Below are 19,096 nucleotides of genomic sequence, written 5' to 3'. Positions count from 1 at the left end.
CTTGTCTTGGGGGGTGTGACACCAGTGGGGGTAGCCGGCGGATTCCTGTTTGATTTTTAGCCAGGTGTTCACGTAATCGGCGAAGAGTCCTGTACGACGTTGTCTTTCCGGGAAATGGTGGACTTCGTGGATCTTGATGAGCGTGTATCCCATGGCAACGGCTTTCTCGATTTCGGGGGTGCACCAGGTCCCTCGTAGCGTGCGTTGCTCGGCCGTGTGAGAGCATCGATGTGATTTCTCAAGGAGGGGTTTGTTCATTTCGTGTTCCACGCACGATCGGCAGAGTGGGAAGGTGAGTTTACCCCTGTGCCGAAAAGGTAGAACGGGATGGTAAAGTTCGTGAGGTGGTAGTATGTCCACTTTGGCCATACCGAAGTAGTGATGGATGTCTTGGTCGTCGGGGTTGACGATGACTTGCGGGTGTCCTACGGGGTATTTGCTTCCCTTGTTGACCCAGGGGTAGAGCGACGTCACGTCGATGTACTTGATTTTCTCTCCTTGAGCCACGTCGGCCACGTGATGTAGTTTGACGGCGTTCGTGCGTCCTCCGAAGAAAGCTTCTCTGGGTTCGAGCGGTTTGACGATTTCGAACGTGTCTAGAAACTGGCTGAGATCAGGGTCGGTTTTGACTTCTAGGGCCCAGTCGCATTCCCACTTGACGCAGAGCTGGTAGCCTTGACGACTGAGAAGGTCGTGTTTGCGGAGTGTGGCCTCGTAGACTTCCTGCATGGTGCGATCGGCGTGATAGATGGGATGTCGGTCTCGATGGGTCGGGAAACAGCGTGGACATCCGTGCCATAGACATCCGTGGAATTCGTAGACGGTTCGAGTGGTCGGATCGTATCCGTCCACGAGATGATTGTCCAGTCGGATTTCACCTCCGTTTCGCACGGTGCGGATACGATCGCCTTGACCCGTGCGTTGCAACGAGTGTTCTTGCCAGGCTAGCCATTTCAGGGCTTCGACGGACTGATTGGATCGGGCACCGTGCCATCCTCTCGGGGGTCTGGAGGCGATGGTGTTGAGCGGGACGAGTTTCTTGCGCCAGAATCGGTTGCAGGCGGAGGCGATGGTGATGCATTTCTCCATGGGGTCAAAGTCGGCTTTTTGTTTGAATTCTTGCCGGAACTTTTGACAGCCCGCTTTGAGGGGTTTGACGTCCGACTCGCAGTAGGCTTCCATTTCTTCCCTTAGTACGAAATGGTAGTGGTCGTTGACTTTCTCTTGGTACCACTGGTCGAATTCGGCTTTCTTTTTGGCGGACATGCCGTCGGGATCGTACATGTCTCGCGGTGGCATGGGACCTTCGTACTCTTGATTTTCTAGAGTGTTGAATTTGTGTGGGAAGAATCCTTTACGCAGTTCCTGGATTCCGAAGGTGGCGGGAAAGTTGGCCAGCGGGAACGGGAGAAAGCAGAGGGAATCTTTGAAAGTCAATCTGTCGGATTTTAGGGACAGTATCTTGGTGCCGACGGTGATTGGGTCGGTGACTTCTCGATGGGTGGCGTAACAGTGTTGCAGGATGAACATCCCGTCGTAGCCTTTGAGATTGTGAAAGAGGACGATGACGTTCCGTTCGTCTCCGTCCTGGTCGACGGCGAGGGATTCGAGGTGTTCGAACATGTCGGCGGTGCAGTTGGGCCCGTAGAAGGAGTGGCATATCTCATCTTCGTCGTCTTCCAGGCAGAGTAGAATGGGTGTCTGATTCCCTTCGGCGTCGGTGATGGCTTCGTAGTCGCAGTACACTTGAAGGGGCGGGTCTTTGTCTACCCAGACTCGCGTGTCTGGATCGTCGGGTCCGGGTTCTTCGAAGGGTCGCCCGTTGACTTGGTCGCGCGACACGCGTATCTTTTTGGGCTCGTCTTCGTCTTCGGGGATGCGTTGGATGTAACAACGGTGCGTCTCCAGATAGACTTGTTTTTCACAGATGCTGCATTCGCCCCATCCGCACTTGTGACCACGGGGACGCCCTCCTCGCTTGTTCTTGCGTTTAAGCTCGTAGACGTGACAACACTTCTCACACTTTTTGTAAGTGTTGCAGATGGAGTGTTTGCTGTGACTCTGGACTTGCGAGTGAGCGTCGTAGCATCGGTCTCCGAAGAATTGTCTGTGACACGATTGGCAGATCTTGGTGGGTTCGGGAAACTTGCCTGGAGCTAGGGGTCGTTTTTTCTCGATGAAATCGGGGCAGTCTTTTCGTTTGCAGGCGGTGCACCATTGACCGAGGCAGGGATGATGACGAAAGTCGTCGTGATCGTAGCCTCGATTGCATTCGTCGCAGAAGTAGGATTTGCCGAGGAATCCCTTAAACGAATTGCATCCGTCGTAGTGATCGCCTTCTTTGATGAGACGAATGATCTTATCCGAGGGTTCGGGTCCCGCGTAGATGATCATGTGGGGTGGGTCGATGGACATGACTTTGAGCTGGTAACCAGGTAACGCTTTTTGAAATTGTTGCAGTTCGGGAATGCCGCAAGGTCCTTCGGGAACGTTGGCTCGACGGTGGAGGTCTTTGGCCAATCGCTCTTGGACGGGTCGCCCCTGTTTGAGATTGTGGTAATCTTGGTCACGCGTATTCATGTCGGCGTCTACCAGGGCTTTCATGGTGACGATGGCGCGAGCGCAGCAGAGAGTGTCTTTGTTTCGGATGGTCACGCGCGACCGTTTGACGATTCCCCGCACGGCGGCGCAACTCGGCCTGTATCGTTTTCCGTTCCCGCTGCCACGACCCGGGGTACGTATGAAAGTGGTTTCCATGGTAAACGTGTCGTCGGGGGTGAATTCTTCGTTGGAGTTGAGTTTGGCCGCGAGAGACTGGAGATAAGTGGCTAGTCTTTCACTCCCTTCTTCGAATTCTCGCACGGTGAAGGTGGTGGATTGAAAGGCGTGCGTGAAGGCACGGGACTGCATGGTGAAATGGACCGTGGAGTTGGGTGTCAGTGTAGGATCCTGAGCGATTTGTTGCTCGATGGATCGTTGAAGGGCCTGAGTCAATTCTTGGCCTAGATTGTCATCGCGAGTCACGTCTCTGTGTTGTCTGAGCGTGGCTTCGTACCGTTGTTTGTTGAGGACGTTTCGCCAGCGACGTCGAGCGCCTACGGGTCTTAAGTCGAAGTCTAGGAGGGGGCTTGTATTGCTACCACCTCCGGTTTGGAGCGTCGCTCGGTTGTGAGCCGGATCAAAGATCCAGTCGTCATCGTCGAAGGGGAAGGCTTCGTCGTGGGTCCGTCTGGTCTGTAAAGACAACAAACACAACGTTTTTTTTTTAATTAGTCAGTTTTTTATTATCAGTAATCCAATAAGTAGACGACAACATCTAATGCCTTCCTGAAACTACTTCCTAGATAGAGTCTCTTTTTCTCGTTACGCTTGTTGACATAATAACCATAGAAAGCTGGAAAATGAGATCTGCCTCCGTAATTAAATCTACGTGTATATTTCTGTCTTTTGATTTGTATGTGACCGTGGCCCCATTGTCTTTTCAGTTCGGCGTAATCCAAGATACTTCTGTGAAGTTTGTTCAATAGTTTATTGTTCCTTCTATCGCGTATGTTTTGCCAAGTTGCTAAGTCAAGTACGTAGCACTTCAGTTCTTCCGGTAGCCAATCCCAGTAACTCTGCAATAGAGTGGGAACGATTTCTTAACTACCTATTATGAGCATACTTAGCGGAGCGATAAGCGACGGGGTTAGATGAAAGTCTTTTCTATGGGTACCATTCCTGGCCTAAACAACCCTAACAATACGGTTCTTATACAGCTGTCGTATTGGTCTACGTAGGTTCCGTACATGCGCATTTCCCTATTTCCATTTCGTGGGCATATCCGTTGAACCACTTTGATTGGGCCATGGTCCCATGATGCTTTGATCTTGGCGAAGGTGCGTATCTCGTTACAAAGCTCTCGCCTGATTAAACGTTCGCGTGTCTCGACGAGAGCCTGGGCCTCTCGTAAATGGAGAATGTAAGTTTGCACCTCGGGAGGTAACCAATCCCAGTAATTCTATGAAAAAGATTAGGGTTAGAGTTCTAAAGATTACTTTCTTACATAGGGTGCATGTTATACTCACTGATTCATATTGATCCATCAGTTGGTTCATCTCCTCGTCGGTCAGCTCCTGTGCCATGGTTTCTTCTTCTTCTTCTTCTTTTGAGCGCTCGATACAAGTTGAATAACTCAGAGTGACTCGAACGGACCCACTCACTCATTTTTATACACGCGGTATAATGGTGTCCAGTCTCTTACCGTGAGGGGGTAACCCCTTACCAAACATGGTATAAATGGTGTCCAGTCTCCTACCGTGAGGAGGGGGTGGTAGGGGGATACCCCCCTATCCCCTGGGTCTGGGTAACACGTGACTTGGTCTCGATCTGTGATTGGCTGGACGGATCTTCATAAAAAGGAATCCGCGTCGTCGGTTCGCCACTCTGAGTTTTTTGAACTTGTATTGAGCGCAGTCATGGCCTTGAGAGAGATTGGACTACAAAACCATGTACCTAGAAAGCCTAATATTACGTATGAGGAAGCCATCGACCAGATAGACGCACCCTGGACCCGATTTTACGAGGAGAGGAACTTTCCTATCCGGGATGTGTTGGCGGGTCGACGATGGATGATACACATCCAAGACTCTAGTCAGCTCGAGGTGATGCTCCACCAAATCTTCTTTTTCATGGACGTGCAAAGGGAGAACTGGACGCGGAGTCATAGCATGTATCGGAGAATAGAGAAGTGTTTCGCGAAAACGTTGTTTAACGTGATCCGTACTATATACAAGAACCTTGTATGGGACGTGAAGGTGAAGCCGCCCGTGGACCGGATCACGTTTCACAGACTGATGCTGTGTTACGGGTTCGAGCCTTTCCAGACCTACTGGACTCGGAGACAGAAGAGAACAGCGAAACGCTATGTGAACGTTATCAATTTTTATTACCGTACTTTTAATCAATGTGACCAAGTAACAATGCGATCGATGATCGACGCGAACGATAGATTACCCAACGTGTAAATAGTTGTGAAATAAAAAAATCAGAGTGTGTTTTTTCTTAGTATGGGTCCTGTCCGTTAATCAGTATGGCTTCGGCGACTCCTCGTGGGTATTCGTCGATCCATTGAAAGAACTTGCAGGTACGCTTGGGACATTTGAGATAGAGCCTGTCTGGGTTGGACTGGGAGTGGGAGGTGGCTAAGACCAGGGATTTGCTGCATAGACATCGGAAACGAGCGGGGTCGATGTTCCTGTAGCAGGGGTGGGTCTGTTCTTCGACGCGTTTCAGGTAAGCGTCCACCTCTTTGACGCCACAGGTCACATAACACTTGGTGTAGAATCTGGAAGAGGGGCATCGGTAATATTCCCAGGTACCACCGTCTGGGGTTTTCACGCTTCCGTATGTCAGGGGTACCATACAACGCGGGCAAGTGGGATCTTGGGGTTTCAGTTGGGCTAGGAACTGATCGGGGTCGAATTCCTCCCACACTTGGACTTCGGTGGATTCTCCTCGGGCATCCACTTCAGGGGCTGCTTCCAGGAGTTGCACGGTTCGAGGAGGTGAGTCTGAGAAGATAGAGAACGAGTTAGTATCCCAACAAGGTGTTTTCACGTCGCATGGTTTGTAGTTGTTTACCTTCTACTTCTCTTTCTACTCTCTGGGGCAAGAGCAGTTTCAGTTTCTTTTTGGGCGATTTTTTCTTCTTCCTGACGGGTTCGACGTGTGAATCCATGACGACTTCTGCTGAAAAGTGACTCGTGATGGAATGCGTGGTTCGACTTTATGGGCGTTTTTAACCAATCAGTGACGTGTGGTGTGATGGGATCATGTGACGGTCTTCGTTCCGATTGGCGGGATCTGAAGTGGGCACGTGATCCGGGAAAAGTACGGAGTGAAAGTGGATCCACGGCGCGGGTATAAAAGGAGCCCGTGGGACGCAGCGAATCATTCTCGACTTGCTGTTGACGCGGTGATGACCTGTAGGATTTTGGATGAGACAACAGTTGAATCGAGCTTCCGACGTTTTGGATAGAGTCGAAAAAGAAGGCGAAAGACCGTTACACGCGAGGATAATTGACTTGGAGTTATGTCTTGTCTCTCCTTTGTACTATAGGCTCCAGAGGCACTTGATAGACTGGGGTGTGCGTGGTTGCTATCCTCATTTGTCGGGCTTGGATATCACGAAGCGAGCGGATCGAGAAGGAAAGAAGTTTAACGAGTTTGTCTGAGGGTGTCAAGATGACTTACTATAGCAACTCGAACCAGATTCGGGACCTCGTGGAACAGATCGTGGATCTGAAGGTACACACTTTAAGAGATCTCGACGCCATTCCGGATGTCAGAGTGGACATGTACATTTTTGACAATCTCTTCGAACCGTCAGGTCAAATACCCGATAGTCTGTGGTCTTTCGAGCTCTTGATGAGACGTCGTCCTGACTGGGGTGGTACGATTTTGGAGATGATGAAGAAGAACAAACACGTGTTTTTGTTCTGCGGTGAGTGGTGTCGCGTGATGTACCGAAGTGGTAGCGGACAATTCAAATTCGTTCATTGTCGGGATCCCACCCTGGACACCGAGCGTGCTTGTTTAATCGCCACGGATCACCTCTCGTACCTGATGGCCGATGCCATCCGTGATCTGTTTGAACCCTTGCGGTTCGCTTGTGACCTGTCACGACGGGTATTGGAGAACGACGAGAGTCCCATGGTGAAGGAAACACTGACGTTCAATAGGTGCACTTACAAGGAAACATGTCTGAAGTTGGAAGAGTTGATCTACGATATCATGCGTCAGCGTGATCTGTGGAAGGATCGGTTTTTCTTCCGTGCCATCGAGGCCGCGGAGGATGACCTGTGTGGTGAGTGTAAAGAGAGTATGCGTCAAGCATTCTATGTGAAGGGGAACGAGGAGGAAGCCCTGAAGTGGAGACCCGGTAAATGTGATTGGAGAAATTGTAAATATTATGCCATGGATACCTTTGAGGAAGACTGTGATGATGAGTACGGTCAGGAAATGTAAGAACATGAACTATGCCCAGTACTTTTCAGATTCGGACTAAGTCTTTTTCGCCTTCTTTTTTGTTTAGCCAATCAGAGTCGATCTTTTCGTAAGAACCAATCAGGCACGACGTTTTTGTACATATAAGAAAGTGTGAATAAAGAATTGGGTTCAAATCTTCATGTCTCTTGTCCTGAGTTGGTTGATCTCTAGAGTGGGTACGACCATGAACGATCGATGGTGTTGGACGACCTTGTGTTCCAAGCGCACTAGTGTCTACGAGCGATACGGTAAGGGTGAACCCCTCCCCGACCTTGTCAGCGATTCACCTTTGGAGGTGTTTGACCATACCGACGTCGAACCCAACGTGATACGTTTTGTCGTTTATATCTTGTGGTTGAAACGGCAACCCGATTCATTTAAGAAGTATCTCGAGGTACGGGAGCAACGTTTCGAGTTGTGGAGACAGTGCGTGTACAAACTTTATCGACTATGAAGAAAGGTCAAAAGCCGCTTTCGACCGGAACGTTACTGGGACGGTACCGGGATCCTTCCAGACCCGGTAGTCTAGGCGGTCTGACGCGGTTCGCCCAGGCCAATAAGATCTCGGTACGACGCGCTCGCGAGGTCCTGCAACGGGATTTGGGGTACACGCTGCACAAACCCAGACGTCGTCGTTTTCCCACGGTCCCGGTGGTGGTGTTCGGCATCGACGAGCAGTGGGCGGCTGACCTGATCGAGGTGATCCATATTTCGAGGTACAATCGAGGGTATCGTTATCTCTTGACGGTGGTGGACGTGTTTTCCAAGCACGCCTGGGTCCAGCCCTTGAAGAGCAAGACGGGTAAAGCGGTGACGGAAGCCATGGCAAAGATCCTGAAAGGCGGTAGAAAACCCATCAATCTCCAGACGGACGACGGGAAGGAATTCTACAACAAGACGTTTCAGGATTTGATGAAGCAGAAAGGCATTCATCATTTTTCGACGCGCGGGGATACGAAATCCAGTGTGGTGGAACGGTTCAATCGGACCCTGAAGGAACGTATGTACCGGTACTTCACCGTGAAGAATACGATGACGTATGTGCCCGTGTTACAAGAGTTGGTCCGAGGGTACAATCGATCGTATCATCGCAGTATCAAGATGGCTCCCGATCAAGTGACTTTGGGCAATAGCGAGGACGTGTGGGAGACTCTTTACGGTAAAAAGAAAAAAGGGACATTGAAGAAACCGCAACTCAAAGTCGGGGATCGTGTGAGACTGAACAAGAAGTTCCGTCAGTTCAAGAAAGGGTATTTACCCGGATGGACCGAGGAGGTGTTCGTGATACGCCGAGTGCGTCCTGGGAAGGTCATCACGTACAAGGTGGAAGAATGGGACGGTACGGCGGTCGAGGGCACGTTCTACGCGCAAGATTTACAAAAGGTGAACGTGAAAGACGACGATCTGTTCCGCGTCGACAAGATCGTCAAACGAAAAGGGGATAAAGTCTTGGTGCGCTGGAAAGGTTGGCCAGTCAAGTACGACAGTTGGGTGGATAAAAAGGGCTTGTACGTGACCCAAAAGCCCAAGACGAAAAAATGAAAGACTTTTACGTGCAACTGATGAGCAATGCCAGCACGAGCGAGTTCCCGGACAACAAGGCCCAAAGTTTCAAGAACCGTCTGCCGAACCCGTTGCAGTTGAGAGAGTCGGGATGGAAAGTGGGAATCAGCGACCTCTCGTTTCCGTCCGCGACGCGTAAGATGGGTTTGAAGAGATCTATTCTGTTTGAATTCTGGTGGATCGATATGGTGAACGCGTCCATAAACCTATACACGCGGGTCTCTTCGGTGACGCGAGAAGGCGATTTGGAATTCACGCCGAGGAGTGGTACCGAGTTAATGAACATGATACGAGATCGATACCTGCATAGGTTGAACTCTCGAACAGATGTCGACGTGACCCTGTACAAGAAAGACAGTCCCAACGAATTACTGTACACGGTCATGCATCGGGCCGAGCATGGAGAATGCGTCCTGGACAATTCGAGAACGTGCCGCAGTCTCCTGATCCATGGTAAACGCGTCTACCCTCAGATGAACATCGGCATCGAATTGGCCCAGAGGATGAAATGGATCAAGATGGGAACGTTACAGAACGGACGACCGGGTTACGTCTTGGGACCCCATTTGAGGAAAGAATTTCCCAATGGAGTCGTCCCCACGGCCACGGACTTGATCATAGGACAAAACGACGGGGACGAACTATTTTACAAGATCGACACGGACACCTTACATTTGAGTTGTTTCATCAATTGGGTCTTCACGGACCTGGATCGCAGTTACGCGGAAGCGTTCGGTCACGAGCGTCGTTCCTTGTTCGTGTATTCGAATGTGGGACAGAGTATGGTGACGGGAAATAAAGTCACGGACCTGTTGAAACAAGTGCGTTACGATCCGGACGTGGTCGACCTTCAACCGAGACACATCCTATATCTACCGGTGCGTACGGGCGTTTTGGACATTATCGAGACTGAGGTGTCGGAGGAAGACGGACGACTGGTGGACTTTGCGTCGGGTGTGACCACGATCACGTTGCATTTCAAGAGAGAGGATGAGTGATTTTTACATCACTTTACCCAGTCACAGCAGTAAGAACGAGTTTCCCGAGAACAAGGCCAACAGTTTCAAGATCAGGTTACCCAATCCCTTACGCCTGGAGGGACATGGATGGAAAGTGGGGTTGTTTAGCATCGCCATGCCGGATGACCGCGTGAAGCTGACTTCCTTGATGTCGAACCATGATAAGAAAGTCAACTTGTTCTATTGTGCCTGGAGACGCCTTGAACCTCGAACATCCAAGGGGTATTCGTATGGAAACGCTTACTTCGACACGGATGACCTCAAGAATGCGATTTACCACGTGGACGGTGTTGGACTCATGAAATCCATGATCGCCTTTTTCGAGCGACAACGCATCTTCAAACACGACGGACCCAAATTAGGATCCAAATATGTCGGAGACGACGGGAAGAGAACCTACATCAAGTTCAAGTGGGACGGGGAAGACCTGGTCACGGACAACGAAAACATCGTACGTCACGGAGCGGATGTACCCGCCTTACTCATCAATGTCGACCTGGCTATGAAAATGGGATGGCTCCAAAAGAGCAGCAGCGGTTACGTGCTGGGACTTAACTTACAGCTCGAATTCTTCAATGATGAAATTCCCAACCTTAGTGTCCGCGATGGGGATGTAATTGGCTCGAATGGGGTACCTGTCTTTTGGAAGGTCGTAACCTTTTCATCGAGGGGAGTCAAATATTTGAGACTCAGCATCCATTGCAATTGGCGTTTTATGAACCTGAACGAGGCTTTTGAGGCAGTGGTGGTGGGAAACAAGTCGCGATCCTTACTCGTCTACTCGGACGTGGCTAGAAGTGGCGTGGTGGGAAATCAAGTCACGGATTTACTGAGAGAGGTCAACTTGATTCGAAAAGGCGCCGGTACTCAGTACTTCGAACCCGCTCACATTCAATATATTACCGTGCGCAAAGAGGTACTGGACATTATAGAGGTGCAAGTGGCAGAGGCAACAGGAGAACTGACGACCTTTGGAGCTGGCAATACGATCGCGACGTTACACTTTAAGAAATCATGATCGGTGGAGCTTTGATACGGTTTCATCCCGACGGATACCAATCGGGGTCTGGCATATTCGGCCAGGTTTGGAAAGGCATCAAGAAACGAGGTCTCGGCATTCTCAAGGACGTTCTGAAGGAGACGGCCATCGAGGGTCTGAGAGGTTTAAATTCGGGCGGTCAAGGAGGAAAGCCCAATTGGAAAGGTGCACTCGCCGGGTTGAAGCGGGGAGCCATACGCTCCGGGAAACGTAAAGCGACGGAAGAGTTCCAACGCGTGTTGGGTGGTAAGAGAAAAAGAAAAGACCTGTTTGGATCATGATTCCCATCTACTCGAGACGCGTGAGACGTCTCCCCGGAGGGATACGCACGTATAAAGGGGGTTCGCTCTTCCAGAGACCCTCAAAACTCCCAGACTACCGTTGGGTAAAGTCAGCACTGGGAAGGAGACGGAAAAGACGACGTAGACGACGATGACGGACCTGGTGGCTCACGCTAGGTCGGCGGGAGTTCGTAACCCCCGCCTGGACATGTTCACCACGCCTCCTACGGATCTCAGCATGTCGTCGCGACGTGAGGTGAGAATCAATCCGTTCAATACGGGGATCAACCCGGTGACCTTCCAAATCGATCCTCAAGAAGACTTCATCGACATGAACGAGAGTTTCTTCGAAGTGGAGTTGGCCGTCAAGACAGCTGCCGGAGGTAATATAGCGCAAGCGACTACCGTCGGACTCGCCAACAATCTGGTCCACACCCTCTTCAAACAGATCAATGTGAGATTGAATGGGACTCTCATCAGTCCCCAGACCGATACTTACCACTACAAAGCCTACCTCGAAGCGCTATTGAACCATGACCGAGACGACGGTGAATCGATCCTGACACCCGAGGGTTGGTACAATTGTCTCGGTGTACCCAGTCGCGGAGAAGGCGACGTGATGACAGGCAACAAGTTGGATCCTGCTCACAACGATTACAAAGCTTTATCCCACGATCTCAAGAACATGGTTCAAAGTCGAATTCAGTTTTTGGGTGGAAAGAAAGTGACCTTGAGGTTCAAACCTTACCTGGAAGTGTTTTATCTCAGCAAGTTACTGGTACCCGGCGTACAGATCCAGATTGACATGTACTTCAATGCCCCCGCTATGTGGACCATCCAATGGGCCGGTTCCGATACTCTCAGACTGACTGAAGCCGACGTGAAAGTGAGATTGTTCCTATCTCAAGTGAGAGTGACTCCCTCGGTGTACCGAGAACTCATGACCAGCATGAAAGGCGGAAGAGTGGCCACTTACCCCACGGTAAGAGGTGAAATTCGTACTTACTCGCATCCCAATGACAATCGTCATTTCGAGTGCAGCAATCCTTTCCACAGTAAGCTACCTAATCGGTTAGTGGTGGTGTTGATGAAACAAACGGCCTTCAATGGAACTGTGACGGTCAATCCGTTCAGTTTTGAACAATTCAATCTCGTTTCCATCAAACAACTGGTGAGAGGTGAAGAGTACCCCTACGAGACCTTGGAGCTCAAACACGACGATGACAGTAAAGATCTGAGAGGTTACCAAAGATTCCTCAAAGCCTCGGGAGCCTTGTGCAGAGGAAAAGGAAACATGGTCCGGAAAGAGGACTGGGGACACGGCAAGAGATGCAACCTGTTTGTATTTGATAACACGGCCAATGGATGTTTGGACAGTCCAGTGTTGAACCCCAAGCAGGAAGGTGAACTGCGTCTGGTGATCGATTTTGGAGCCAATCCAGGCACAAACCTGACCATCTTGTTGTACGGCGAATTCGAGAACATGATAGAGATCAACGAGAACCGAGTCGTCCTCTACGACGTATACCAGTGAGAAGAAAGAAGAAGAAGAAAAAATGGAGACAGTAGCCTTGAATAATTTGCAGTTGGATTATTTGGCACGGACGAATCCGTCGCTCTGCTGTGTTTTTTACTGCACGGTCCCTTGCGATCGGCTTCCCAGGACAGTCCCTCAAGAGGGACCGACCGCTTACATCGTGAACACGGACCCTCACGACAAACCGGGCATGCATTGGATCGCTTTGTGGGCTGACAAGAACAAGTGCGAGATCCTGGACAGTTACGGTCTACCGTTGGACACGTACGTCACCACCGGACCGATCCAAGCCTGGTTGGACCGTCATTTCAAGTACCAGATTCACAACGGCAAGAGTCTACAGTCCCTGTTCAGTCAGAGTTGCGGTGATTACGCCCTGATGTTCCTGATCGACCGAGCCGAAGGTCGGGACATGAACGAGTTCTTGAATCGTTTTAAGAAAAACGAGTTTGTGGAGAACGATCGTAAAGTAGGGCAGATGTTAGAACGTCTGATCGTGGACGAGTTGGATTGGCGCAAGATTTGTAAAACCCCGTGTCACCAGGACACGTGCGGTTCCTCCCGAGGAGTGCGTCATTTGTTATAAAGTAAGCTGTTCGAAATAAAAGACGTTCATTTTTGAGAAAAGGACGTTGCGTAGTCATGGCTCTTCAGTTTCAAGGGCATAGACATTTGGACAACGTGATAGCCAGGTTGGAAAAACGCTACGGAAAAGCGGGTAAAAAGACGCCTCAACCCAGTGCTTTCAACATGGTCCGAAAAAAACAACCACAACCCGCAAGAAGAGTCGCTCTTCAACCGGCTCCAACGGCTCCAACGGCTCCAATGAGTGTCCTGGACACCGGTGCATTACCAGCGACCGTGACCGTGCGTAGGAAACCCAAGAGAGCCGCAAGAAGAGTCGCTCTTCAACCGGCTCCAATGAGTGTCCTGGACACCGGTGCATTACCAGCGACCGTGACCGTGCGTAGGAAACGCAAGAGAGCCACAAGAAGAGTCGCTCCAAAGGCTCCAAAGAAGGGAAAAGCGTGGTACGCCAAGAATTTCCAGGCGAAGAAACTCGTGAAACGCAAGAGTCGCGCCAAACCACCCATCTGTTTCAATCGTAGAACCACCCTCTTGAGTCTGTTGAAACGCATCCCAGCCGTCAAGACCACCTTGGTCAAGTTGATCGGATAAAAACGGAACGTCTCTAGACCCTGGACCATTTTTTCAAGATCATGGAACGGCGCAAAGCGTTTCAATTTCACACGCCGTCGAGTTTGTTGATAGCGGGTCCGTCGGGGTGCGGCAAGACGGTGTTCACGACCAAACTGTTGTTGGAGAACGGCGACTTGTTCCAACAAACACCGAAGAGTATTCACTACTGCTACGGATCGTGGCAAGACGGTTTCCAAAAGCTCAAGAAGGGTGGAGTCAAGTTTTACGAAGGCATCCCCGACAGCGACCAGTTACCCCGATGGTTTCCTGGCGGGGGTGTGTTGGTCTTGGACGATCTAATGGACGAGGGCGGTAACGACAAGCGCGTGTTGGATCTCTTCACCAAACACTCGCATCATCGGAACATCACGGTGATTTACCTGTGCCAGGATCTATTCCCCAACGGAAAATTCGCCAAGACCATTTCCAGAAACGCGCATTACATCGCAGCCTTCAAGAACCCTCGGGATCAGTTGGGGATACGAAATTTACTTCTGCAATCGTTTCCCACGCAATGGCAAGAGGTGTTGGACACGTTTCGCAAGGTCACCGATCGACCTTACGGTTACATGCTATTGGATCTTCATCCAGCCAGTCAGGACGATCAACGCGTTCTCAGCCATGTGTTAAAAGACGAAGGATTCGTCCGATGCCATCAGTTTGCAACCCCATCATGTTGAGGAGCGAGGTCGAGTGGTTTCCGCTATTCATTCACCTGTGTAAAAACAGGCTCAAATACATCATGAATCCCCACGAGCTGGACTACGAACCGATGAGACAGGTCACGGAATGCGAGAGTTACCGTCAAGTACGGTCCATCATCAACGCATATAACGGTGAAGGTTTCGATTATTTGGTTCATAAACAACGAGAACTCGCCGAGAAGAAGATAGAAAGAGAAAGGTACATGGATAAAAATGAGCTCTTATGGTAGTGACGATTTCAACTTCTCGGCTCTGGAAGATTATTCGCCTTGGGGGACACCGGCTCGGACGAGTACTCCGATTCCGCCTGCCGCGGGTGTGGGTGCGAGTCTGAACACGCCTCCTTCACCGCGATCGTCACTGGCGACACCGCCTCTGCCCAATGTCTCGCCCGTCGGAGTGGGCACCGCTGGCTCGGGTGCACCGCAGACCAACGTCACGGTGGGTGTCGGCAGTGCTGGATCGGTGTTGCGCGCCAATGTCACGGCAGGTGTCGGGGCACCCAGGATAACAATGTCCACCCCTTTGGCACGAGCCGTTCGAGGAGGGAAACGACCGAGACGCGTCCCGCGTCAAAATACACCGACGTCCTCCAGCAATTCCGGAAGCCGCAGAAGAAGTAGCGCTAGTGGTAGCGGTGGAAGAGGCAGAGGCAGAGGCAGTGACAGAGGTGGAAGTGGAGGCGGAGGCGGAGGCGGAGGTGGAGGCGGAGGTGGAGGCGGAGGCGGAGGCGGAGGCGGAGGCGGAGGCGGAGGCGGAGGCGGAGGCGGAGGCGGAGGAGGTAGTGGTGGCGGAAGTGGCGGTGACTCCACACCGCCTTCGTCGATTCGATCGGGTCTTTCTCGAGCTCGAAGAAGAAGAAGGAGGAGGCGAGGAGACCGTGTTCTCGACCAAGCCCAGATGCAGCAACAATTGGAAGAGATTTTGCGCCAACAACAACAGACGGCCGCGGGTCGACGAATCGCAGGCATCACCACGACGAATACGATCACGACTACCTATAAGAACGGACAACGTCCTACGGTGACTCGCAATTCGACCAGTGTACGAAACTGAGAACCTCACCAAGCTAAAAAGAGTCATGAGTACTTTGGTCTGTTTATTGGATCAACCTTTCAACACCGTGGTGGATTTGGATTCCCTGAAACGTTCGGACGGACTGTACGCTTTCTACCACAAGTATTGGTGGTGTCGAAGGCGGATGTTCGGTTACTACAAATTGTGCAACGCCATTCTCAACGGACTGGCCTTACTGACGGCGGCAGCGAGCATCGTCGTGGGATCCGTGTGTAAAGACGGGTACGCGGCGGTAGGATTGACGGCTCTCGCCGCCGCGCTGAAAGGATGGAACGATTTCAAGAAGTATTCGCTCAAGATGGACATGACCCAATTCGCTTACACGACGTACGAAAAGACGTTGACCGAACTACGGAACTACGCTCTGGGCGGTGTGGAGGAATTGGATGGGTTTTTGGTCAAGATGCAAACGTTGGACGACACGGTGACGGATTTCGCACCTCCCACGTACGACCGATACGTTCGAGACTACGAAACACGATTCGTTCACGCACCTCTATAAGAAGGACGTGTGATCCCTTCGTGAATCATTTAAGGTGGAAACCCGACATGGTGAGGAGACGTCGAAGGAGACGACGGCGAGTGGGAGTACGTAGAAGAAGGAGGACCCAAACGGGAAAAGGGTTTCTCGACAGTTTAACTAGCGGTCTAAATAGAGAAAAATTGAAACAAGGATGGAAGCATTATTCAGACATTCGAAGAAGAGTGACTCCACGACGGAAAAGTGGTTGGATGAATAATTGGATTCACTGAAACGTTCAAACGTGCCTCTATAAAAAGACGCGTGATCACCTGCCTACGTCATTCTAGTGGAAAAGTGAGTACGTGTAAGAACACGGCATGGTGGTGAGAAAGCGAAGGAGACGACGAGTGGGATTACGTCGAGTGGGAGTAGGAAGAAGGAGGAGGGTCCAAAGGGGAAAGGGTCTTGGTAAACTGGTCGGCACCGTAGCCAAGACGGTGTTGAGCCTTCTCGAAGACTTGTGAATAAAAGAGCGGGACGAACCAACCGGACGTTAGACGCGAACGATGAAGCGGTTGCGACGACAACGTCATTTCTTGACGCGCGTCCTGAAAGAAGCCAATCGAAATAAACGTCAACGGATGTTGCAATACGCCGACAGAGATCAGATCAACGCCATCAGCGAGATGGTTCTCAATTTGCTGAAAAAGAGGATCCCCATCGACGTCACGACTTATGGGAAACTGAAAAGACATAAAAAGGTTTTGCGAGAAGTGGGTAGACGCAAAAACTCTCTCAAGCGTCGAAGAGAGCATCTCCTGAGTCAGAACGGAGCGGGGTTCTGGAGCGGATTACACGGTTGTTTCAAAGCATGTTGTGTACGGTGAAAGGACGCGGCGAAGACGGTTACCCGCTGGAGGGGATCGACGTCATACCCAATTTCCCGCCGAGAGAAGAAGAGTCCAATACCATTCCTAAACTCGTGCAGTTGTTGCAAGACGCCAATCGTCGCGAAGCCCGATGGAAAGACTCGTACGAGTACTTGAACAAGAGGTACCACGACCTGTATCAAGAATACATGACTTTAAAGTTCGGTGACTTCTGCCAAACCTGTCAAACGAAACGAGATACCACGCCGCCCGGTGGGTGCATCGAGTTGTGCAGAGAGTGCGGTAAAGGCAAGCGAACCGTTCAAAGTCTTGAACTCGAGTTGGAAAAGAAAGACGAATCCATACGGTACTGGCAAGACTGTTACGAGACGGCCTTGAGAGAATTGTCCGAGTTTCCTGACACGACCTTGAGTCAGAAGGTATGAACGAAGTCATGATGGTGCCCGTTCAAGAATTCAATCGTCTGCAAGATTATTACAAGGGGAAGATCAGCCAGAATGCCTTGTTGAACAAAGCCGGACGTCTGGCCGCCGAAGAACATCTCATCCTGAACGACAAACGTATCCCCGCCAGCATGGCCGTCAAGATGACCAAACCCCTGGCCAACGAAGAAGGGAAACTGGTGAAACGTATACGGACGGGTAAAAGCGGTCCCATCTCGTACCAGGGAACGACAGAACCCGAAGGCATGGTCGACGCACCCGTCGAAACTCTGTTGAAACAGATCCTCAAGGGAGTCAACCAACCAGCCGCAGCCCCCGTGATCATCCCGCCACAACCCCTTTCTACGACAGGACTGAAAAAGGAGCTGAAAACCCCCATACCCTCCACGTCAGGTTTTAAAAAGGAGAAGAAAACCCCCAAACCCTTCAGTCCATTCGAACAGGTCACGCTAGATAAAACTCCCCTATCGTCCAAGAAAAAAGCACCCATCTCCGATAGAGCCAGACGTGTACTGAAATCACTCGGTATCGACTACGACGACGGTGGTTACAGTCCCAAAGGCAAGTCAAAGAAGTACAAGAAGGCCAAACCGTCAGCCGCAGAAAAGTTACAAGCAGGTTGGGAAGATTTCGAAGACCCCTGGAGAAGGGGACTAGACTATGACTCGGATTAAGAAGAAGGGAAAAAAGGCGCCTGCACCCCCGAAGAGAAGTACCCGACGTCGCCGTCAACGAGGGCATGGGTTCGACATCCAAAAATGGTTGGGCAAGACCGGGATCGAGTTCCATTGGCCCGGTTATCAGTACATGGGACCTGGTACCAAACTGAAGAAACGTCTGGCGCGAGGAGACCCCGGGATCAACCGTCTGGACCGACTGGCCAAACAACACGACATTGACTATTCCAAGGCCAAGAACTTACAGGACAAATGGAACGCCGACACCAAGATGATCCAGGCCATCGACAGATTACCCGGACGTAAAACCATGACAGAACGCATTGTTAAGAAAATCATGCAGGTCAAGAAACGTTTGAAATTGTAAAACCTTTATTGTTGTTATAATTAAAGTTACACACACGCTTTTGTTGTTTTTTTCAAAAAGAGTCTCTTTTTCTTTAAGTCGAAAATAAATAGTGTTCTAACTGATCCATAAGTTCGTTGGTGACTGGGAAATGACAACGGTTCTGTTCTACTGTATCTTCGCGTTCAAACTGCGCGAACCCGCGTCCCATGTCATGAAGCATGGATGCCATCTGATCAAGCTCACTAGCTATTTCCATGGTCATCTCTTCCATTTCTTGTTCTTCTCGTACTCGTTTCATTCGGTTTTCTTCTGCTTTCTTCCTATTTTTCCTGATTTCCGAAAGTCTCCGTTGTACAGGATCCTCGGGTTCCGCTAACATACGCTCTAATTCCTCTACCAACCCTTCATCAGGCTCAGAGTCAGAGTCAGAGTCAGAGGAGAAGGAATAAGACAACCGCTTCCCACGGCGTTTCGGTGGGGGTAATACCTGTGGTGCTGCAGTGGTATTGGAGCGTCCCATGTCATGAAGCATGGATGTCATCTGATCAAGCTCACTAACTATTTCCACGATCCTCTCTTCCATTTCTTGTTCTTCTCGTACTCGTTTCATTCGGTTTTCTTCTGCTTTCTTCCTATTTTTCCTGATTTCCGAAAGTCTCCGTTGTACAGGATCCTCGGGTTCCGCTAACATACGCTCTAATTCCTCTACCAACCCTTCATCAGGCTCAGAGTCAGAGTCAGAGTCAGAGGAGAAGGAATAAGACAACCGCTTCCCACGGCGTTTCGGTGGGGGTAATGCCTGTGGTGCTGCAGTGGTATTGGTGG

General features: G+C 50.7%; 1 protein-coding gene across 1 annotated transcript; it reads left to right on the top strand.

The window, feature by feature from the left end:
* Window positions 1-13,427: 13,427 nt before the first annotated feature.
* Window positions 13,428-14,348, top strand: LOC145468512 (uncharacterized). Its single transcript, XM_081452255.1, has one exon. The coding sequence runs from the start codon at window positions 13,689-13,691 to the stop codon at window positions 14,346-14,348; it is 660 nt and encodes a 219-aa protein (XP_081308381.1). The 5' UTR covers window positions 13,428-13,688.
* Window positions 14,349-19,096: the final 4,748 nt, after the last annotated feature.

The sequence above is a fragment of the Orbicella franksi genome, chromosome 2, assembly GCF_964199315.1.
Source record: "Orbicella franksi chromosome 2, jaOrbFran1.1, whole genome shotgun sequence".
NCBI classification, from domain to species: Eukaryota; Metazoa; Cnidaria; class Anthozoa; order Scleractinia; family Merulinidae; genus Orbicella; species Orbicella franksi.
The sequence above is the reverse complement of the archived record's forward strand: the minus strand, read 5'-3'. Positions and strand labels throughout refer to the sequence as shown.

Coding starts and splice junctions, on each gene's coding strand:
- LOC145468512 (XM_081452255.1), top strand. CDS start 13,689: ATGGAACGGCGCAAAGCGTTTCAATTTCACACGCCGTCGAGTTTGTTG.